General features: G+C 41.3%; 1 protein-coding gene across 6 annotated transcripts in view; it reads right to left on the reverse strand.

Moving 5' to 3' along the window:
• Window positions 1–25008, reverse strand: part of Fat3 (FAT atypical cadherin 3) — a 576147-nt gene that overhangs the window by 69012 nt on the left and 482127 nt on the right. For all 6 annotated transcript variants that reach the window (XM_021172484.2, XM_029481733.1, XM_029481734.1 and 3 more), the window contains 5 exons: window positions 22191–22401; window positions 14104–18177; window positions 10437–10633; window positions 9299–9452; window positions 7066–7299 (listed from right to left, as the gene is read on the reverse strand). In XM_021172484.2, coding sequence (XP_021028143.1) covers window positions 7066–7299; window positions 9299–9452; window positions 10437–10633; window positions 14104–18177; window positions 22191–22401 — 4870 coding nt within the window. The remainder of the gene's footprint in view (window positions 1–7065; window positions 7300–9298; window positions 9453–10436; window positions 10634–14103; window positions 18178–22190; window positions 22402–25008) is intronic.

Below are 25008 nucleotides of genomic sequence, written 5' to 3' on the forward strand. Positions count from 1 at the left end.
AATTAGAGTTCTTGAGTGGTTCTCAATGCCTGTTAGGAACATCCTAACAGAATGAAGCTGTGTTCAACTTGGAACTATCTGGAATGAAAATTTCCACCTTGCTTTGCCTCTTAGACCACAGAATCTTAAACTCTGGATGGGGGACATTAAAAAAGAGTCTCTGGCAATGGGGCATTTGACTTATTTTGCATAGTCATCCTTGTGAATTTGCTGCTCTATGACTTCTGAGAGCTACTGACTAGCCCGGAGTCTCTCATTTTGATCCCACCCTCTGGTGACACCAATGTAGTCACAGGTAGTCCAGGGAACTAATGACTTGTACTTGAACATTACTATCAGCTGGGTGCCCAGCTCTCCTGAGCTCCCTTGTCATAATGTCTGCTGTCCGGACACTAGCTTATGGCTCAGAACAAGTTACTTAAGCCTTCAAATTACTCACATAGTAAATTGAACAATAACAAGCCAACTATAGAGTGGTTATGAGAAGTGGGAATAATGTATCTGAGACCCTTGGAACGGAGCCTGCCAGGGAGCAGTAGCTGTAAAAGTGGAGGTTAGCAGCAACGTTATCATTACTGTCATTTAAAGTCCTTGAGAAGTGCTGTTCTTGCCTGGGAAGGTGTGGGATTGGAGAAGAGTCATGCGAAGTGTGACCAAAATGACATGATGTGCTGGGGAAATTTAAAGGAGGAGATGGAAAGGCAATGGGGAAAATGTGGCCTTACAAGTTCTGAGAGACATCCTTGTTCTTCTTGAACAAATCTCATGCTGACACTTTGAGGTTGATGAAGCAAGTTACTGTTGCTCTAATATTATACAGGTAGGAACTGATAGGGGGGGGAGACCAAAGGCTTCCCCAAGGCCATTGGCTGCTAATCATCCAGGATTTTCCTTACAGGTATATGGGATCTTGTTTCATTTATTTATTTGGAGATATATGTTTTAGGGACATCTGGGGACATCCCCATGGATTTATCCATAGGATCCATAGAAGGCTAGGTACAGTTTCATCTGGGGTATGAGGCTTTGAGGATGTAGAATGCTTAGGAAAGCTGAGTAGGAGAAGTATCAGGATGGGTACATATATTCATTCCTTTAAGGACATATGAACAGATTTCCTCCAGATTCCACAGGCTGTTCCCCTCCCCCATACTGAAGGTTGTAGATAGTTCAGAATAAGGTTTCTCTCTTCTGCCCATGGGCTTTTCTGTGTTTACCTTTGAGGTGTGGTGTAATGGAGCCACATTTAGCCAAGTTCTTGCCAGACTGGTCTCGCAGAGTAAATGTTCACTATATTTACTTTACTTCCTGACATTAAAAGTAATCATGGAAGGTGGCTCTGTACTTTGGCCACTTTGAGAAGCCCAGGTAAAACCACAGAGGGCATCTCTGATTCTCTCAGAATGGCACAAGCATTCGACACACTCCATTCCAGGAAGAGGCCAGGACACCTAATGGACATTTCTGTTGGTTTAAGCATCTGACTCACATACTCCTCTGTACAGTTCTCAAGAAGTGGCAGACTGGAAAGGCTAGGGTAGGTTAGAAGAATCAGTAGGAACACTGGGCAGTTTTATCTAAAATACTTTATCCAAGAGATCTGGAACCCTCCAGTGCTTCCGTTAGAGAAGATCCCTCACATAGCTCTTCTTCTTTGATCAGGAGGAATAGTTGACCAAGCTCCAGGGAAGTCCTGTATGCCCTTATATGTGCAGGAAGATTGGTTCATTTTAGTTTCTGTTCCATGAATCGTTCAGGACCCATAATGACATGGTTCTCATGAGGGATTTGTTACAGAGTGTGCACAATGAGCTGATTATCATAAATGTCTCCTATGAAGGAGGACACAGGGACATCAGAATCACAGTCAGATAAAAATGGAAGAGTTCTTGGTCTTCCTGCCTTCTGTTAATCGAGGGATGCAAATCTCAACTTCAGAGGAACAGCCCCCTTCCTCTGGCAGATTCTGAGCTTTTTACACTTTCTCTTAATGCAATTGCCTGTTGACACCATATCTTAGCTTGGAACACCTATCGTCTTTCTGCTAATGTTTATCTGTTCCCTAAGGTGCAGATCTTGATGAGCCTTGCTTGCCATTTGATCCAGGACCTTGCCAACGGTTTCATATTTTCACATTTGAAATCTCATTCTGGGCCTCCTCTGCTCTTTCTAACTTTGGTCCTAGTGGTAGTTTACAATACCTTCTTAGAATTCTTTTTCATACTCTGCTTTGTCCTGTTTTAATCTGCTAAAGATGCTTGTATTGTGTTCTACCTCCCCAACAAAGAATCGATTATGCATTTTCTTAAAGACAGTCACCCATTTTCTTTCTCTGGTTGAATACTTGATCCCTAGGCTTCCTGAATGATTACAGACACACCCTGCCCAGTTTTCTGGTCTTATCTCCTTTCCGCTATCTTGGACAATATGCTGTTCTTCCAGCTCTTAGTTTGGTTTAAGAGTCCTATCTTTATGGCTTCATCTTCCTGATGTATATGTCATCCTAAGACTGTTCTTCCTGAAGACTCTCCCCAAGTCTTACCTATTCTAAGGCTCTACATGTGTGATTTACTCCTTGAATTTTGAGTAGCTTGAGGACTATCACTCTACATAACTTATCTTGGAACATCTTGCTGTCCCTTTACAGTGATTTGTTGCCCTGTTGCTCATGAAGTATTGGCTAAGTTGACTAGAAAGTATCTGATGAGTGTTCAGAGCCTCTATACTTCTGAGATCTCTCAAATTCCAAATTGCAAGGGAATTATGAAATAAGGAAGGAACATTTGACTCATTAAAACACACTCATTTCTTTATGCTCCTCATTCATAAAAGGAAAAACATCCCTCCCCACATCCCCACTATCCCATGAACCATGGGGTGTGGCATATTTTCATGCCATATTGCTCAAAATGGTCACAGGCTTTTTGCTCTGATACTTCATGCTGCATGTTTCTTTTGATAGACAAACAGAACACTTCTCAAAACGAGATTCTAACAGGGAGAATAGTCACTCATCTAAGGAGCTGCTGTATTCCTCCCTTCCAGAATTTCCTCCCCAGCATTGTCTCTCTCAAAGCATGAAACCACAGTGCTCCCCAAGTCAGGTGACTTTTCTGACTAACTCAGAAAAGTGTGACTTTTCCTTTTCGTATACCTTTTATAAACATGGTTTACCTTACACTTGGTCTTCATTCCTTCTCAAAGGACCCTTTCCTCACATGTGGCTGACCACCAACCAGTGCCAGCTGACCCCCTTTCTCTCTTCCATTCCTCTCCAGGAAACTATTGAAATTTATATCTTGCCTGCCCTAGTGTTTTTGTTGTTGTTTGCATGTTTGCTTGTTTTTATTGAAACTCTAATAAAATTGTCCTCTTTGAATGAGCTTTGGTTTCACCCAATTTTTGGAAAAACAAAACAAGCAACAACAAAACAAAACCCTGAGAACCTAAGAACTCTTAGTGTCCAAAGGTATGCTAAATCTAACATACTAACTCCTAAGAGGCAATGCATTAAAAGAGCAAGGCCTCCTTGTCTTCACTGAAAAGATTGTTAACCTTTCATAAATTTGGGGTCATGAAGTCATGTCACTACTTTATGGAGCTCAGGATACTTCCCTTCTACAGGAAAATTAAGAACTTAATGTCGAAAATCTAGTTGCCAGGCTATTTCTTAGAACTCATAAAATGGGTGTAAATTTACCCTATCTTCCATGTTTTATTTTATTCCTGATGTAAGACATTCTTATAATGCTATCTTTGGTTCAGTATGAATGATTCATAGGAAGGAGCTGTTTGACTAAAAGAAAATATGTTTAAAAAAGAGAAATCTATAGAGTGGGCGTAGGGACTCATGGCATGAGCTTTGGACTCATAAATTCATGGAATTAGACTTTTGATTAGTAGCTTATCAAGTCTCTACAAAGACAAGTGAAGTGGCCAAGTAGATGATGCAGCCTAATTATTTTGGCTGTTATGACAAAATATTTCACATTAGTAATTTTGAGGTGCCAAATTTTTGTTACAGTTCTGGGGGCTGGAAAATCCAAAATCAGGCAGTAGCAGTTATGGTGTCTGAGGAGGCTGAATCCCTACAGGTGCTCCCTCTGTGCATCTTCACAGTCAGAGGGGTAATGGGCTCCCAAGGACTCCTTGATAGAAGGATTAGACACTCTTCATGAGTTCATACCTTTGTTAGATACACTCCCTTTTCTCCAAAGGCTGCATCTCAATACAAACTAAGGGTGAGATTTCAACAAAAGCATTTTGGAAGGACACAAAAATTCATGAATTAACACCAATAAAATTGGGTTACCACTTCATGTGAAGGAATATTGTTAACAAACATCTCATGAGTCAAATTGATTAATAACTTGTCATTTGAAGTTCATTCATAACTTAAATGAACCTGAAGCAAATTATGCTAAAAGAAAACATGCCAACCTCATGAGAGTACAAACGATATGAATTGGTTAAATAACATTTTAAAAATAATAATAAAGTTAAATGTTTGATAGTGCATAGAAACTGCCAAGGAGGAGGGCATGGTTATGGTGGTGTGTGTGAGAGCCTTGTGCTGGTTAAAGATAGTAGAGACTTTGTGAAGGTAGACAGTGATACTGTTACTGATGAAGCCATGTTCACTTCCAGGAAAGGTGAAGATGCATGGTGGATTGAAACTATGTCAGCTTTGTGATTTTAGTAACAATTTTAAGGCTATGCAGGATATCTCCACTGGGGACTGGGCTTGGTCAAAGTTAAAAATTTCTATGAATCTATGATTATTTCAACATGAAATAATTTTTATATAGATAGAAACTTTATAAAGATTTTTTGTAAAGATGGAAAGTTCTTCATTATTTTAAAGGATGGTTTGCAATTGTAATCAGCTTGTGCCATCAGTTAGTATAGGACTGGTCTGTAGAGGGGATCTGTGGCTACTTATCAAGCAGCTGCTGTTTAGTGCTATGTAGATTCATGTGTTTGAATGTGTGGTCCCATGGGAGTGGCAATATTAGAAGGTGTGGTCTTGTTGGTGTTGGTGTAGACTTGTTGGAGGAAGTGTGTCACTGTGGGGGAAGGCTTTCATGTCTCCTATGCTCAAGCTCCACCCAGTGTGGAACACAGTCTCCTTTGGCTGCTTGGAGATCAAGGTGTAGAACTCTCATCTCCTTCTCCAGCACCATATCTTCCTGGATGCTCCCCACCGTGATGATAATGGACTAAACCTCTGAAACTGTAAGCTATCTCCATTTAAATTGTCTTCTTTAGAAGAGTTGCCTTGGTCATAGTGTTGCTTCATAGCAATAAGACCCCAACTAAGATGGCTGGTGTCTGTGGCACCCAGGTCCTTGGTTTCAATGTGAGGCTTTGCAGAGAAGCCGTTTACTTATCATAGAAATGGAAGATCAAGGTATAATAAGATCTCCATTAATCTTTTCTTCCCCCAGGTCTTTCCATCTCTGTCCTGATAAACAACCAGAATTTAGACATTCCTCCCCCTCCATCTGCCAATGTTGTTTCTCTTCAGACAAAAGTGAAAGAAGGACACATAGCTAACTGTGTTGTTCACCACAGCATGAGACTAGGCTCTGGGGTCAGATCTTGCAATTCTACCCCACCCCACCCTCACACGGTCTAAGACCTGTGCAGCAACCAGACTTGTGTGTCTACTCTCTATCTCTGACAGCATGAATACATCTGGTCACCTCATGAAGGGAGCATGTGACAGAATTCAGGCTTTCAGCTTTTGAAATATTATCTATGGGCTAATTATGTATCCTTAAGTCAAATTTTAAATTATTAAAAGACTCATTAGCATTAATTCTGACCTCTTTCCCCAAATGTGTTCATGTTTTATAATCCTTGTTTTAAAAGATTATCTGAAGTTATTACAAAATTATGTACTAATAAACAGTCTTTTCTTGTTTGCCATTTTTCCACAATAATATACATGTTTTTAAAGAATAAGTTCTTGACCTTAAAATTATGCTAATGTGATAAGAGCAATAATTCAATTGTAGCCTCTAATTCCTGTAAGGAGAAATATGAAGAGACCCTGGGTGCTACGTTTGTTTTCAGCTAATTATAATGTATTTGCTTTTCCATTAGTCCAATAATTTTTCTGTCAATTCAGAATTAAGCCATAAGGCACTGAATTGCATAAAGGCTTAGCATAAGAGACACACCCCATCATTTCTAGTCCTCTGATTTACAGCTCTTAAAAAGAACAACCAAAGGCTCTGTGTGCCCTTTCATATTTATATTCCATCATATAGTCACCTCAATAACTTATGCATTCTTAAGGAAGTCTACTTTGCAATTAACTCCAATCTCTTCTAACCCATCATCTCATCATGTCAAGAGGATTTGCACATAAAAACTTTATTAGCAACTTCAGTTCTAATTCTTCCTTATGTTTTCACCCTCACCCTGCCTAGTGATGTCTATTTGTCAGTGACAGGGTGGGGGTTGGGGTGGGGGGCACTTTTGAAAATGTCAGTTTCAAAAGAAAATCCACATTGGACCTGTAGCACATTTAGCAATTGGTCTTTGCACTGTGGGGCAGTACAATAAATATTGCCATATTTCAGCTGAGGCTGTGATGTGAGTCTTCATAGAACTAGAAGTGAACTCTCCCTGCTGTATAACACAGCATCTTAACTGTGTTTGGGAGGAATAGGCAAGTAGAAATGCTATTGCTTTTATTTAAAAAGAAAGAAAGAAAGCAAGAAAGCAAGAGAGAAAGAAAAGAAAAGAAAAGAAGAGAAAGAAAAGAAAACCATGAAAGCAAATGGTCATAGCCTATAACCTATTCCCACATCCTTAGTTACAATATAGAGGGATGCCTAGTTTCTTTCTAGGACTCTAAAGGACAAGGAGGTAAAAAAGGAGGAGGAGGACAAAGAGGAGAGGACCAGGATGTGGAGTTCAATCAAGACAAGAGGCATGGCAGCTCAGGGTTAAAACCTGGCTTACTGTACATGTTCTAGCTGGAGAAGCCTCTAAAACCTTCTCCTACATGCAGTGTGCCAATGTGGCAGAAGCCTGGCTGGGGAATTAACTTACCAACATCAGGGTCCATGGCTTGCACTCTGGTCAGCAGAGCCTTGGTGGCCGTGTTCTCATAGACACATGCAGTGTAGTGGTTGGAAGAAAACACAGGGGGGTTATCATTCACATCTTCCAGGAGCAGGAGGACACTGGAACTGCAGAAGCGGCCGCCTCCATCAGTGGCCCTGGCAATCAGGTTGTATACCGGGACCCTCTCTCGGTCCAACACGGCCAAGGTTTTTAACTCACCTGTGAAACGAGATAGCAGCATAGTTGGTCTGTCTCTTCAAAAATGGTCTTTTCATGGAAAAACAGAAAATCAATTGTACGAAAAATTCCAAATACAAGAAAAACCAAGGACATAAAGCCTAAGTGCCCTATAAATTGAAGAAATACAGAAAATTCAATTTTGTAGGCATCATGGAAAATATCACAGAATTTTAGATGCAATGGCAAAACAACTCCTTGACCTTCAAGTTAATTAATTCCTTTGCAAAATTTCCTGAGTTTTTTTTTCCCCCCTTTGGCAATGGAGGAGACTTTTATGGATGGATGGCTCCAGGTACATTGTTGTCCCTGGTGTTCATGGCCGATAGACCAGGAACACAATATCCTGTTTCTAAACAGGCCATTTTAATCCCATATTTTAGAGGGAAATAAAACCATCAAAACTGGCTGGCTTTCACAGAAAAATATTGAGGGCCCCTGTGATGATTAACATTGGTTGTCAATTTGACAGGTCCTACCTAGAATCCCATAGGAGTCACGGTTCTTGGAACAATTAAGAGGGATTATCTAAATCAGAGATTTCTCTGAGAGATTGTCTTGAATAGGCTGGCTGGGAAGCAAAAACCCATCTTAAATATGAGAGGCTCCATTCCCCATGCTGGAATCTTTGGACTCTGTAAATGGAAAGAGTCGGCTGAATTCTGGCGTTCATTTCTCTGTATTCTGACTGTGAAAGCTATGTCAAGCTCCTGCCATGTGACTGTCATTGTGATCCACTGGACCCTAGAGCTGAGAGCCAGGCTAAAGCCCTCCTTCTTTGCTTTGCCTTTCTTTTTCACAGAGCCTAAAAAAGTAACTAATGTAGGATTTAGCACCACAAGGATCAACCTTAGTAGACAAAACAACACAGGCCACACTGAGTCATTCAGCCCTCTTATTTAAAAAGTTCCAATTGGCTGTTCAGGAGGACATCCAAGACCCTGGATTGTCTGTTTAGAGATGCTGCCTCCTTCTTTCATGCTCTGCTTGACGTTCTCTTTCCTGAAACCTTCAGTGTCTTGCTTCAACTCTTAGAATTTTGCCTCAGTTTCCCATCTTATTTCCTCACAGTATCAGCTACATCTGTGATATTCCAATATGGCTTCCTTTGCACTTCTGGGCAGCCCTTTCACTGTTCCTTTCTTTATTATGGTTATAGGTTGCTTATCTTCCAATAGGGTCCAGAGAGCTAAGGAACATGTTTTCATGTAACTATATCCATGCTTCCTACTAGGATCCGTAAGTAAACCTCTGACTTTTGAAGATTTAGTTCATTGGTATGAACACAGAATGTGAAATATGCAAGCTATTCACTCTTTACACTTCATTTAAAAATTGTCACTAGATGAACCACCTAATCCACAACATGGAAATAACTTGCTGCCATACAAAACGACTTTTCCATCAGCTCTGGCCTTCAGTTCAGGCATCTGACTTCAGTTTACATAACCCTTTGCCTTATCATTTTTGTCTGATTATTCAAGGAAATTTGGGGCCTCATTGCCCCTTAAATAGGGAAGGAATGTTTAATAAAATCCAGACAACAGTGCTGTAACAATCAGAAGGGAACCAAAGGTATTTCATCATGAAGAAACTCTTCTTGCTAAGCATCAAACTTCAGTTTGCATGGCTACTAGCATTTGTGATGCAGCTCCTGTTCCACTGTTTGTGAGCCTGGCCATAACTCACAGAGATATGTATGGTCATTTAGTGCTCGTAATATGGGAAAGTAGATGGAAGGAAGGAAGAAAAGGAGGGGGAGGGGAAAAAGAAAGTTCCAACCCTAACCCAAATCAAGTTCCTGTGGCCCAGAGTGCCCACATCTGTATACTGTGAAGCGCTTATTTCTTAACATCTAGAGCAGAGTCTCATGTCAAGGCTCTAGCTAAGTAACTATCTATTCATGATGAGACTACATGAGTAGGTAAACGCTTACATGGATAAATAATGACATTTCCACAAAGAATAAATTTCACCTTACCACTTTCTGGATCTAGAAAAAATTCATTGTTTCCAGATCCATAGAGTGAGTATCGTATATCTCCATTGGATCCAATATCCGCATCCTTGGCACTGACCTTCAGGATGATTTTATTTGATGGAATGTCTTCAGGAAGTGATGCTGAATATGCAACCTGGGCAGAGGTCAGCAAGAGTAAGTCAATCATTACTACCTGCGGTACAATTTTAGAGATACTACTAAAGCACATTTGTTTAAGATTCATTCCTGTGGTTTAGCTTTTGCAGTTTTCCCCACTTGCCTCAGACCATATTGCAGTGTGTAATAAAACTTAGTCTATTCCTTGCCTTACCTTTTCTGTGCACATTCACTTACAGTATTTATGGTGCACTTATTGTATGTATCATGCATAGATGATATGGCTGGTAAGAAGACGGTGCTGTAGAAAGCCGATAACATTGCTGCATTGGGAAACTCAATGCTCATTCCACACTTACTGTGTCCATTTCTGTGCTGAGACCAAATAGGCCCCTGGGGCTATTTCCACCTCTTTAAGTAGTCCTGGGTAATATCTGGCTTTAGCATAAGAGATTAAATCTACATACATCATTTTTCTAAGCTACCGAACACAAATATTGTATATTGTCCTCTGGTCCACAGCTTAGGAAATACAGATGAACAGTTATTTAATTTTGGCAAGAAAAAAAAATGCTATCTCGTTCTTGTGTCAGCATTGTGTGTTTCTACAGTGATGGAAAGACTCTTCTGATGTAAATCCAACTCAGCAACAGTGCTGCCACTGACCGCTGTGTAATCTCTAAACAGGCTCGCAGTGTAGGGTTCATCTCTCTCATCCAGTGGTTTACAAAGATGGTGTGAGATCCTTTATGAACTCCTTAAAGGTTAGCTTTAAGTATCACCAGTTCTGTTTAATTGGAAGAGAGACATAGGGATTGGGCACATGGTCTTGCCAGCTATCTAGATTCCTTTCACATTTGGGACATTTTATCCCAGACTCTACTTCTTACCCTCTTATATTCAGTTGAAGACAAGAGCAGATATTAGCCTGGATTTAAGAAAACAATGTGCAATGGGTTTGAACTTAATCTTAGAGGGGTGAGTCAAGTTTTTAAACAGCAGTTTCATCCCCAAAGCTCACCTGATCACACACTGGGCTGTTGTCATTTACATCACTGACAGTCACTTCTACCATGGCCTGTGTGACAAAGAGTCCATCAGAGGCAGTGATATTGAGGAAGTAAATGTCTTGTTCCTCTCGATCCAGAGGCCTCTTCACATAGACCTTCCACTCACTCTGTACCATGCCCAAGGCAAACCGTCCTCGGGGGTTCCCTCCTGTGGTGGAAACAGAGCTTCTGAGAACTCACAGTGGGACACACATGTGAGAGTCCATATGGGGATATTCAAGTGCCCCTCACACTGTATCTTTATGATGCTGAAAAGGGCGGAGACTCCCTTAATTTCTCCTGCAAAAATGCATGCTATCTATATGTTCATCTTGTGTAGAAAGTAAAAGAATAAAATCTACAAGAGAATAAAATCCACAGAGAGAAGCTGGGATGATCTTTTGTTTAGTTTCCCTTAAAGATAATCAGATTCAAACTGTGAACCATCAATTGGTTCCTGGGATGATGCAATTGTCTTTCCACTCAGCCTCGAGAGAGGCTGTAATACACTGTAGTCCTTGTCACCAAGACAATTTCATTAGCTGCTGAGTTGATTATACAATCAAGACAAGGCAGCTAGTTCTGTTAAGGAATCTTTTAATGAATGCTTTATCATACTGCTGGGGACTTTCTCATGAGGATTGGAATTTGGGGGAGAAAAGTTTGTACCACAGAGGGCAAACCAATGGTATTAAATAGTCTTAACAAGGGGTCATTTAAGAAGCAGCTCAAAGAAACACAGTTGACATAATTAAGTCAAACTGAAGAGAGTGGCTGGTGAAAGTGGGTGGAAAGAAGACAAGATAGACAGGAATGGCCCAAACAGATTTCTTTTCCATTTCACGAATTTGGTGAACACTAGAGCATCTTGACACAGGCAGGAAGAGGGAAGAAGGACACTTGACATTTCATCCCTAAGAGGGAAATCATGTCAGCTCTGATGCCCAGAAAGGGTTGGCCAATGACAATAGACAGTAGTCAGATGCAAGAGTGAGGTGGCCCTTTATCTGGTACTCAGGATTATTTATCCTCTGCTCAAGGCCATTTTTCTAGACAGCAGGGCCACAGAGGCAGCCAGGACCACAAAATTTCCCTGCTTCACCACTACAGCTCAAGTTATAAAGGGGAAGATTGACAATAGGTGACACAACCGTGTAAGAGGCCATGACACAGAGAGCCCATTGCCTTGGGTTCCCCTAGGCGGAGTCCATATCTCCACCTTATGTAAATGCTAAAAGGCAAACAACCAAAAAAATATCCAACAAAGAACCTCTGCTGGGGTAACCTGAAGCTGATTATTTCACATTAGCCAATGAAACACACTTTGGGGAGCCTCCTGGAAGCCTCTGTCCCTCCTGCTGCTTCAGTGAGGCTCTGAACAGTCTGCAGCTGCACAATTCATGGATTTCCCTCTCCTCAAATAAACTGTTTACCATGCTAATGAGATGCTTGGTATGGTGGTGTACTCCTGTAATGCCAATAGTGTGAGACTGGGACAGGAAGGCCATAAGTCCAAAGCCAGACTGGGCCACATAATCAGTGCAGAACAAATGAAATGAATGTGCCCAAAATTATTTTCTAACACAATAAACAAAATATAAGGAAAAATATATTGCAAAGTGTTATTTCACTGTAAGGATGGCACTGGCTCTCTTTGTAACCCATTAAAAACAAACAAACAAGCATATGGTCCTAGAATTCTGAGTATTACCCTGGTTCCCCTTTATAACTTTTCAGTGTGAAGAAACCTCAGGACAAATCGCCCCAAGTCATATATAGAAGGCACACTTGTCCTCCAGAGCAATGATGCTCCCCCTTTCAGAGTTTTTTTCTAGTGTATGTAGACAGTTTTGGTTGTCACAGGACTGTGGTAGGTCTAAATGCTACTAGAATCAAGTGGTTGAGGAGCCAGGCATGGCTGTGAAATAACCTACAATATATAAAGATCTCCCTACCTACCAGAAGAGACACTTACCTGTCCCCAGGTGCTGGTGGTAGTGACCGAGAAACCTTGTCTCAGGAGGCTCTGGGTCCTCCCTGTAATATCACTTTCTGCCACCGCTGGCTAGAATCCAATTGTGCTTCAGTTGAATATTATTCGAGCACACACAAATTTAACCTCTCTATTAAATGCTTTCAATGTAGGCGAGCCTACACCATTCCTTTGTTACATAAAATGATTAATGTTCCTTTGTTAGTCTGAGGCAGCACAGCCAACTTGTGCTACATCAAGAGCAAAGCTTAAATCTAATTAAAATCAGTTGGTGGTTGACTCTGCTAATAGTAAGAGGAGTTTAAACTACACTGCACTCATTACTTTAGTGAAGCTGATGGGATGGTCCTTTGTATCATCTACTGGTACTTCAGAGACTATATAAAAATAATTAAGGCTGAGAACCAAATTATTGCAAGTACAAAAGGGTCCCGCAGAGTGTCTCCCCCCAAAAAAACTAAATACAAATAATTCAAATCCTTTCTTTATTCTTTTATTTTTGTCTCTCCTTACCCAGAAGCTCTATCTATGTCTTTAACTGCAGAAATACAATTTTTTTTTATGGAATAATATGGCAGCTTTCAGAGAAAGCACAAGATATATAAAAGTGAGAAATGTCATCAAGGGAGTAGCACCTTGAAAAACACAAAGAAGAATCTTGGGGAAGCGTGGCAACCTCAAGCTTTTGGTGTTTGCTCCAATACAGATCTGATTCTGCAGTGATTAATCAACTTTCCACTAACATACTTAAGCAGAATCTGTGTCCTAAGGGCATCCTAATTAATTCATTTCTCACACTGAATAATGTGGTTTTTCTAAGGAGAAAGCCACCTGACGACAAGTATTGATGAATTATTTAAAATCTTTTGACACATGGCTTATGCTCTGGCTCTGAAAGTCTCAGAATCAAGGTGTTGTCTCCCAGGTCCCAAGTGGTTCCTAGAAGGGACCTTTCTAGACTTCCAACCCTTCCTCCTTCATCGCTGAAAGTGTGTCATCCCAGAAAGCTGTTCCTGAACAGGGGAAGACCTTTCACTCTGTTGTGAATCTCGCAGTGTTCCAGAGCCGTGGTGACATTTTTGAGCACGCTTAGTGACCTTATTTGTTTATCTCAGGTTTTTTTTTTTCCTTTTGGTGAGCAGCTACTTACTATTGGGGGAGACAGAGAGAGGTGGCAAGGAAACAGGGCTGACAGCAGACATATCCTTCGATCCTCAGTTATAAATTTAGAATTCTCAGAAAAGGTCAAACTGAGATTTCTAATTTGCATGTGTGTGTGATGATGCATTCTTTCAACCAGAAGAAAGCCACACATAAAGCTTAATGAGGGACATACTATGGTTCTTCAGCATTATTGAAAGCTCATAAGGGGATTATAGTTGAAAAACATCTCTTTCCACTAAAAAAAGCTGTTATTTTAATTTCTTCAATTAAAATAGTTTGCTCAGTGTTTGTTTTTCAAAACTGCAGGAGGTGTTGTAAACTATAGCCAAGTGAATATCCAACAACTAACTCCCTATGCAATCAGACTTCTTAATCAAAACCAGACTCCACCACCCTCATCCTCATCTCAGCCTCCTGTCATTGATATAGCCACCTGTCTTCAGAAAGCAGAGCACATGGGAAACCTGAGTGATGAGACTTACCTGTAATGTGGTAGCTCACTTGGCGATTTATGTTGGAGGTGTCTTTGTCCAAGGTGCTGAGAACGGCTACCACCTCCCCTGGTGGGTCGCTCTCCTTCACACTTCCTCGGTACACCTCATGAGCAAAGACTGGTGCATTGTCATTTATATCTGTCACCTTGACTGAGACCAGAGCCATGGAAGAAAGAGAGAAAGCCTCTCCGAGATCGGAAGCCACCACAAAGAAGGAGAAGGCAGGGTCTGTCTCATGGTCCAGGTCCTTCAGTGTACTGATCCATCCCGTGTTGCTGTCAATATTGAAGGCTTCTATTACCTTTTCAAGATGGGAATCTGAGTGTAGGGAGTAAGTGACCTGCCCATTGGCTCCCCAATCCATGTCTATGGCTCTCACCTGGGCAAGCTTGGTGCCAACAGGCATCCCCTCCATTATGATTGTCTCATAGGTCGAGGTTTCAAAGACTGGCTTGTTGTCATTCAGATCCAATACCTTGACATCTACATCCACAGTGAATACAATGTCCACCTTGTCCAAGGGTATAGTAGCTGCTACTTTAAAGTGGAAAGCTGGACTGACTTCATGATCAAGGCGCTTGTCAAGCTTGATAGCACCTGTCTCTTGTTCTATGATGAAGACACCCTCTTTGTTATTCTCTGGCCTTTCTCCATTAACCATGCTGAACCGGACACTTTGATTGGGCAGAATCCTTAAGGTGTCTACTGTGCTTCCAATGGATGTATCTTCTTTAATGGTAAAGGAGTACTGTGACTGGGTGAAGGAAGGCAGAAATGTTTCAGGAGGCAGGACGTGGATGTAGACGGGAATGAGGGAGTGTCTGACTGGAATGCCACCATCTACTGCCTTCACAAAGAAGGACAGCACAGTGTTTCTTAGTTGGTTAAAATTGCCTTTGGTCACCATCCAGCCATTATCAGGATCAATTTCCAAGAGGTCAGCCACTGACACTGAGGCCTCGCTATAGAGAGAATATGTAATCCTAGAATTTGCTCCATCATCTGGATCCAAAGCTTGAACTTGAGTGACCAAGTGGCCCCTTCCTACGTCAGCCCTGACGCTGGCCCTGTATTCCACTGTCATGAACTGAGGGGCATTGTCATTCTCATCCACCACAATCACCCGCACAGTGCAGAATGTGGTTCTCCCACCGCCATCCAAGGCCCTCAGATAAATACTAATATCTCCTTCCAGAGGATTTTCACGGTCCAGTCTTTCTGTTGTGATGATCTGTCCATTGCTGTCTATGAGGAACCGATCCTTGGCAAAGTCATTGATGATGGAATAGCTGACCTGTCCATATGTTCCTGGATCTCCATCTGTGGCTCGGACATGAATAACCTTTGTCCCAGAGGCTGCATTCTCTCTTACCTCAGCTACGTATGTGCTTTGTGAAAAGGCAGGGCTATACAAATTAGCCCCAAGGACCCTGATGTGAACCTGGGCAGTGCTAGTAAATAGTCCATCAGACACAGACACGTTGAGACTGTACAGAGGCTCCATACGCTGCTTCCGGTGGCTAGACAGTGTGAGAACTCCACTCTTGCTGTCCATCAGAAAGCTGGTTCGATCATTCCCAGATAAAATGCTGTATTCCAACCGGTCAAAGTCAGAGCTGTCTGCATCTGAGGCTTGCACACAGGTTACAAAATGACCCCGGGGAGCTAGTTCACTAACATAAGATTCATAAATGAGCTGATTAAAAACCGGAGGGTTGTCGTTAACATCAGAAATATAGATCTGAACCAGGACTTCACTGCTCAGGGATGGAAAACCATTATCAGTTGCTGTGACTTTGAGGGTACAGTGTTGCACCAACTCATGGTCTAGCATCCTTGCTGTCAGTATTAAGCCACTTGAGCTATCTATGTGAAAGTAATCTGTGCTATTGTAAGTATCCTGGACAATCTGATAATGCACCAGCTTGTTGTTTCCTGAGTCTGCATCAGTTGAGACAAGTTGCAGAACAGGTGTTCCAATAAGAGATGATTCAGATAGTGTTGTGTTGTAAGTGGGCTGATCAAAGACAGGAGGGTTATCATTTACGTCATCCACTAGCAGGTCCACAGTGACTTCAGCTCTGGCACCTGTAAGAGCATCACTAGCTCTTACTGTCAACTTGTAAACTGATGTGACTTCATAATCCAAAGGACTAATGACTTTTAGGACCCCAGTGTCAAAGTCAATGTTGAATTGTTGGAAGGGATCTCCATCGATGATGAGGTATATGATGCCCTGGCCTTCTGGGCTGGTGGCATTGATGCTGAGAATGGGAGTGTTCATTGTGATATCTTCATTGATTGATGCTGTATAAAAAGGTTTATCAAACACAGGCATTGCTTTGTTAACAATGGTGATGGGAAGTTCCACAAATGTGGACAGAGATGGATTGCCACCATCCTTGGCAAGAATGGTGACTCCATAGTCAATGTTGGAGAGATCTGAGTTGAATGCTTCTTTTAAAATAACATTCCCTGAATTAGGGTTAATTTCAAAGTGACCATAGTCATCCTGCAAGACATAGGTCACTTCTCCATTGGCACCTTTATCTTTGTCGATGGCTGTTACCCGGTATATCAGAGTTCCTGGCTCAGCATCAACTTGCACAGCAGCATAGTAAGGAAGACCCACAAAGACAGGAGAGTTATCATTAACATCTTCAATGTTAACCCTGACTACCACCCTGGCCACACGCAAATGGTCTAGCTCACGACTGGCTTCCACCACCAACTCATATAACTCCTGTTCTTCACGGTCAAAGGGTACTCCTGTGGTCTGAATGACTCCTGAGGTAGATTTTATCTTGAATTTATTTCCTGGGTTTAAGATGCTGTATTTTAATGGCTCGTTAAGGCGATTTCCAACTGCATTGACAATAGCAACTTTGGTTATGTTTGTGCTGTTCTCTGAGATGGAGGTGGAATAGAAGCTTTGTGTGAAGTGGAGGCCACTGTCCATGGCTTCTTTAACCATGACGGTGACCATGGCAGTGCTGTAGAACTTTCCGTCAGATACTCTGACTATCAGCATGTAGTGGTCTTTGGAAAGATTATTATTTTTTATGGTGAGCACTCCAGTATTTGGGTCCATTAGAAAATTATCCACACTCCCTTCCATGAGACTATATGTCAGTTCAGGGGGTACTTCAGAGTCAGGATCTGTGGCGCTCACCTTCAGAACCTCCACACCAATGTAGGTGGGGAGAAGTAAGACAGTTTCAAACACAGCCTGAGTGAACATGGGTGGATTATCATTGACATCTGTCACCTCAATGTTGACTTCAACCGGACTCTCTGCAGTTAGCTGTGGGTTCCCACTGTCTCTCACATGTACATGGAAGTGGAAGTGTGCGATAACTTCATGGTCTAGGTTGGCAATTGTTCTGATGGCTCCTGTGCTGGAGTCTACTGTGAAAAACTTCTTGGCAGTGGACTCCACAATCTGATACACCAGAAGTGCATTTTGGTTACTGTCAGCATCCGTGGCTCGGATCACAAGTGGGCTGTTGTCTAGGCTCCTGACAATGCTGTTGATGGGGGCAGCCTCACTCAGGCTGCCTGAATATTGAGAAAAGAGAAACACAGGGGGGTTATCGTTTTCATCTACAACCTGCACACTGACGGTGGCATTGGAAGCCATGCCTGCCATGTTAGTGGCCTGAATGATGAGTTGATAGGAAGAGGTATGTTCATAATCCAGTGCTCTCCTAGTGGTGATGACTCCAGAATATGGATTTATGGTAAAGACTCCATTGATGTTTCCATCTTTGACTTCATAGATGAGGGTTGACTGGCTGATGGCTGAAATCAGGATGACAGATGTTCCAATATCCACATTTTCATTTACTTCAGCTTGGTAGTCTTTGTGAGTGAACTTGGGGTGGGAGTTATCAGACATGCTGATGGAGATGCGTACAATTGCAGTGGCAGACATTGGTGGTGAGCCTTGGTCTGTGACTTTAACTGACAGGACAAACTGACCCATGGCTGCCATATCTGGCTCTTTGGAAATGGTAATGATGCCCAGGACTGGTTCAATCTTAAATGTATTCCCCGTGTTCCCTAAAGCACAGAGATCAAAGGGAAAATGAGTTACAAGAGGGTCATTAAAATACTCCCATGGAGATTAAACCTTCTTCTCAAGGTGCTTGTCTATACTGTGGTCAGCAGTAAGAAAGAATTTAGATTCCATCCTAATTATTCTGATATTAAAAATGCAGATCTTCTTTTCTGTGGTAAAAATGATATCAAATAAGATATCTCAATCCCAGATAAAATCATCATCAGCAACAACAATATAGTACTATGTACACATTTGAACTTGGAAATAAGAGCACTTACAGGAGAGTGCCTCTGCTGGGGCTTCCTCATTCCTGGACCCATGAGAAGAGGGATAGCTGGGACTGGCATATATCACCACTAATACATCTGCCTATGTGAATGTATATATGTCATAACTGCAAATATAAAATCAATATATACATACACACATATCTATCTATGTCTGTCTGTCTGTCTGTCTATCTATCTATCCTCACCTAAACAGTGCTGTATTAAGCTCAGTCTTCATCTTTAGAGAGAGCACTGTAGGCATAGTTTCAGAACCTCCTCACAGTCGCTTGGTTTCAGGGTGTGCCATCGGCAGGCTTTGCATGTGTAACCCATGCTACTTTATCACATAAAAACTGACTTTCTCCACATGGTGACTTTGCTTAGATGGGGAATTCTTCTAAGTTATTGTTTGCTTTGTAAGTTGCAAGGATTTCTTCAGGCTTCCCTCCCTTTATTCTTTCCTTTTGTTCTATACCTTTCTTACACTATAAGAACACACACAGGCACAGAGACAGATGTAGAAACAGCCATAGAAATGCGAAAGTATTACTCCAGTCTGTAGTCATTGTGTTTACTCATCAGAAAGGTTTCAGATGAAGTAGATGATCAGAGCTGTCCTTGAAACTAGGAATGGAAGGCACACCTCCCAGGAAATGGAGGCATGGGTGTGGCTGTGATAGGTCTGGCATGGGAAATAAGGGGGATTTTAGTAGAAACGTTTTGGCTAAGCAAGTGTGGGCCCAGAACCCGTGTCACTTGAGCAATGGTCCTCTCCAAGTGATGTAGTGGCACATAGCTTTAGATGATGTCTACATTCATTGATGCTGATGTCCTACTTCACAGTCTCTAGGTCAGTCCTGCCTCACACTTGGTCAACAGAGTTTCACAGAAGGAATGAAGCTATGGCATATATTAACTCCTTTGTAGTCCTGCTGTTCCATCACTGTTGGAGTCACATGGGTACTGTGCTCCCATGTCAGGTCCAAGCTGGGCCTTCCCACTCTTTCCCTTTTCAATTCATGGGTCCTTCCCTTGGCTTTGGCTACCTTCTTATTCTTTCCTTCAGCTCATAAATGTTTGAAAATTAAAATCTCATTGTTTTCTTAGAATATGTGGCTCCTGTAGACTTTTGCTAATATGGCTGAAGCTGTGTTCCTATTGCTTATCTGGTGTACAGCACAGCCCTGCCACACTGATTAGGTTCAATAATTACTGTGGAATGCTCAATAGGAGAGGTAGGTTGGAAAGCCATGTTACTGGATCTTAGGATCCAGTGTATTCCCAACACTTGCTGACTTCTATTCTGTTGCTTTACAAGCAATGCTAGCAATAAATGTCAAACTTGAATTCTCCTTGAAGATTCATACTTGAAGATTCAAAGCTCTGCCTTCCTGCTTTGCTTCAGTCCAAAGTAAAAGCTTTAGTAGTGACTTTAGAGGCCAAGTAAAAGATAGGAAGTTTATGGTCCACCACTAAACAGGATAAAATCTGGCTTATCTGAGGTTTGTGAGACAAGTTCAATAAAACCTAGTGTTTTATACAAGCAGCCATCTCTTGTATTTGTTTCCATCATCTGGAAAGGAGCTTGCTGAGCTGCTTTGTGAGGGCTCTGAAGGGCTAGGGTCCACCTAGGTACCTGTGAGAGACAGGCAGGGCCCAGGTTGGACTGTGTGTGTGATGGACAGGTAGGCCGGGGATTGGGCTGTGGTGTGTGTGTGTGTGTGTGTGAGTGTGTGTATGTATGTGAGAGAGAGATAGAGAGAGACAGAGACAGAGAGAGAAGCAGGCTTCAGGTTGGACTCTGTGTGTGTGTGTGTGTGACAGAGAGAGACAGAGACAGAGAGAGAGAGAGACAGAGAGAGAAGCAGGCTTCAGGTTGGACTCTGTGTGTGTGTGTGTGTGTGTGTGTGTGTGAGTGTGTGTGTGTGTGTGTATTGGGAAGGCCTGGGGTTTTGGCTATCTGTTTTTGAGGGACAGACAGACCCAGGGTCAAGCTGTGCGTATAATGGCTGTATAAGCCAGGGTTTGCATTGTGTGTTTAGAAGGGGTTAACTTGACTGTGACAGGTTTGTCATGCACTCTATAATTCTCATTAGACTCATGCTTATAATCAAAAGCTAGTTTTTGATATATCTATCATTGCTGGATTTTTTTCTGGAAATTCAGATTTTCTATGTAAAAAAAAGTTTTAAGAAATAGCTTTTATCTTGTATTTTAATCAGTTGTTAAAGAAATGACTGTGCTCCATGCTCCAGTCATGGAGGTAAAAATGTAAGTGATGCAGTGTTTGGGAGAATGCAACGGATCTGTTTCTGAGAACCTAAATATTGGTTTAAAAGTTATCTGAAGCCTAAGAGAGATAAAATAGTAATTTTATAAATGTAATAAACAGCTTGCCATATAGATAAATGTCCATAAAATGATAAGAATGATGGAAATAAATTCTTATATCAAAATATTTACAGTGTCATGAGATAAATATATATGGGGAAGGCAGGGAAAGGAAAAGATAAGATTAGGTGACACCTTGGGAAGAGCAGCTGAGGATGCACAGGTTGACTCATGCCTTCTGTGATAGTTAATATTCATTTCTTGTTAGATTCATTATTTGAAAACTAAAGGAATAAGAATTACTTAATGCAGTGTTACCAATATTATGGGCTAACCAAAGGGTATAAAACAGATTTTCTAAATAAGTTTAGATTTTTGGAAAGCCAACAGTAATACATGGGAATACTCTTTAGGAACATGGTCATTAGTGACCAGTATTTTTCCTTTTTCCTTTTCTTCCACGTGAATGTTAACACTGACCTATTTAAAATTTGGGCACCTAATCTAGAAAGTTGGTTTTTTGTACACTTGATAGAGGCGGTATATATATATATATATATATATATATATATATATATATATATACACACACACACACATATACATATATAATTGGCATTGCTTTTCCTCAAACTTCTATTCCTAAACTAATCTCCTACCATTTTTATTTTAATTCAGCTGCTCAACCAAGTGCTCTACATTTATGAGAAGGAAAATTGCTGGCATGGAAAGAGTGTACATTTGGCATTTCACAGTACAGACATGCCAAAGAACACTTTGGGAATGTGCCTTGTGAATATTCAAAAATGACAAAACGGAGGAAGGAACACAGAACAAATAAAGGAGACTTGTCTCTTTTAGGTTCATGGCTCTTTTCCTGCTTGGACATTCATCTTTGTCATAAATGGTTTTTAGCTATCCATCTTCAAACCATCTATAAATTGTTCTTTAGATATTAATATCCTTTGAATAACACAAAAATTTGACATAAGTGCTCTTATTTATTTATCTGTCTGGTTAAGCAAGCAGTTCAGTCCCTGTAGTTACCAACCAATTTGTTGGTCAGACTTCTTCCACATAGGAAAGGTGTTTGTGTTCATGGTGAGCACACTGGGATTCTAAAGTCTGCAGCCCACCCACTGGTAAGTGAACCCAACTTTGCTTATTTTAGTTTCAGTCTATAGGTTGTTGGTTTCTGGGTTCAGCCCACTGAATTTATTATACATTTCTTTTATTCATTTCAGAAAACTCCAAGATTGAATACAAGGAAGGAAGCTCTTCCTTTGCTGCCAATATTTAAATGCTAAGAACTTTATACATCACTGCATAAGTAGGTTGCCAAGTTTATAGGATGGGATGTGCTGCTGAGGGTGGGGCGTCATGCTTTGTGCTATGGTCTCTGCAGTTCTCACCTGCTTCAATGGAATATATGAGTTCTGCATTTTCCCCCTTGTCTTTGTCCAGAGCTGTCACTTGCAGAACAACTGATCCCAGAGCAGCTGATTCGAACACTGATGCTTCATACAGTGGATTGGTAAAGTAGGGGCTATGATCATTAGCGTCCTCCACGTTCACAATGACTCGGGCCAAGTTTCTTCGGTAAGGAAATTCCTGATCTCTGACCTTTAGGCAAAATATAAGAAGTAGTAGGACTGAAAACATGAATTGTAAAGAACTCAATGGAAGTTTGTTAAGAAGACAAAATGAGATGTTGCATGCAAAATGCTTGATCCAGTCTTACAAAGCTACAAAGCACTATGAAAACAGGAGAGAGAGAGAAAGAGAAAGAGAGAGAGAGAGAGAGAGAGATTGACAGAGAGATTAACAGAGAGACATAGAGAGAGAGACACAGAGAGCAATAGAGAGACATAGAGAGAGAGAGAGACAGAGATAGACAAAGAGAGAGAGAGATTGGGAGCCATTTGAGAGCAGGGCAACATCATCTCTATTGTTTCACTGGATGCTTGGCCTGTGATTTAATTCCTGGGCATCTCATGTCCAGTCCTTTCATTTAGTTTCACAGCCACTTCCTCCTTGCTATGTGTTTATATACAGCCATGAAATAGTAGATAGAGACTTGGCTAAGGGAAGGAATTAATGAGTACAGTATTGTTTCTGCCATTTATTCCTTCATTCATTCATTTTACTAATGTTTCTTGCTATTTATGTTGTCAGGTTCATGGTGTAAGTAAAACAGTCCAGTAGTGAACTAGATATTATCTACCTTCAAGAAGATTACAGTCTTCTGAATGGGTGATACAAGCAAGCCAAGAGAAAGGCATAATACAAAACAGTTAAATGCCAGCGTGCAATACATATATAAGGCCCTGATTGTGAGGAGGAAGAGTAGCCTAACAACATCAACTTCCTGGATGAAATACAAAGGAAAAAGTAGAAGGAATGACATGATGGTAATAGGGACAAGTGATGTTTTTAGGCACACAGCTCAGAGCTATAAGAGAAACATGAGCCCTGGAAAGATGCATTCAATAATAACTTCTAAGATTGGGAATCTCAGTGTTATTTTACCAAATGAGTCTGCTTAATAACTTTAAGATTCAAGCCGGGCGTGGTGGCGCACGCCTTTAATCCCAGCACTCGGGAGGCAGAGGCAGGCGAATTTCTGAGTTCGAGGCCAGCCTGGTCTACAAAGTGAGTACCAGGACAGCCAGGGCTACAAAGAGAAACCCCGTTCCCAAAAAACAAAAAAAAAAAAAAAAAAATAACTTTAAGATTCCCCTGAATTGAATGTGGCTGAAGCTTGTATATAATCTATTTTTTATCCATGTGGCACCGTTATTATCTGCTGTGTTGTTAACTGAATGCCCATGGTTGGCTCTGTTTTAGACTGTGTAACTCCAGAGAGAAGTGAAGACACTGAGCACATACGTGAAGAGCTATTGAGGGGAAAGGCATTTTCCTGATTAGTGCACAGAGGGAATGAATAGGCAAAGCTTGGGAAAGGTGACCTAGAACAGTTGTTTGTTCTAAGTATTACCTATATAAACAATGAATAACAGTGAGGAACCTAACTCATTTTTTAATTTTCTGAGGAAAAGATGAACATAAATGACATGAAAAACAACGAGAATGGGGTCAGTCAGCACTGTAAGGCTTCATCGTAAAAGATCTGTAAGCACCATGATGGACAGTGTGCCATGCTGGACTTCTAGAGCTTGGTTGGCCATGCCCAAAGATAAAACCAAACTCTATTTGTGGATTTCTTTCTTTTTTTTTTTTTTTTTAAGAATTGAACATTAGCCCCAAGAATGTGAGGACTGTCTATTTCAGTGTTGGGTGTCCATGAATGGATGAATGGCTATAGTGCTGTACTGGGGGCCTCTAGGAACTAACCCTTGGTTTCCTGGGGCCTTAAGTGGAAACTATAGCTGGGGGGATGGCCCTCAAGCTACCTCATGTTCAAGAAGATTCCCAGTGAAGGAAAAAGTTGTTTTTGTTGTTGATGACTTGGGTATTCATAGGATAAGGCATCCGAAACTAAGTCAGTACATAAGGCGAAACCACTGCCATCCCTCCTGTTCCTCAGGAGTATAATGGGGGCCCTGATAGGCATAGGCTGTACATGCCAATGATGCTCTGAGGCTCCTTACAGGGACAGATTATAAGCAATAAGTGAATCAATGGTATTTTTTACTCCTCTTTCTTACCCACTGTATGGATTAACCAAAAACCTTACTGTAAATGCAAAGACACTTCTACATAATTTAAAGGAAGGCAAGTGAATTTAGAACCACGGACCTCTGAAGATTTAATGTATGTTCAGTTCTTTTTGGGTCACCAGTATTACCAGTAGGTCCAATACCAGTACATCTTCATAGATTGGGTCTCTGAATACTTCCAAGGACAAGAGCTTCATGTGGACTGAACACATACTACTTTGTGAAGAACTAATCAGGTGATTCTTCTAAACTCTCTACACAACCTTATGGCTCCAAACAAACCCAAGTTAGAACACCATCTGTTGCTTTTCTCTCTAATCCAACGCCAGCAGCATTTCCTGAACAGCCAGCACCTGCAGAATACATCTAATATTTCAGGTGGACAAGAAATATGAAGTTGCTATCTTAAAACAGTAACTTCTTCATTGTAATACAAAGGCAAAAACCACATGCAACCTGGCAGTGCAAAATCTAGGTTTATAGAATTTAAAGTCCCTGGCTTCCTGAGGTATGTGCCTTCGCTGGTTGACAGTTCTGCCAGGAGAGCAAA

Source organism: Mus caroli, chromosome 9, assembly GCF_900094665.2.
Source record: "Mus caroli chromosome 9, CAROLI_EIJ_v1.1, whole genome shotgun sequence".
NCBI classification, from domain to species: Eukaryota; Metazoa; Chordata; class Mammalia; order Rodentia; family Muridae; genus Mus; species Mus caroli.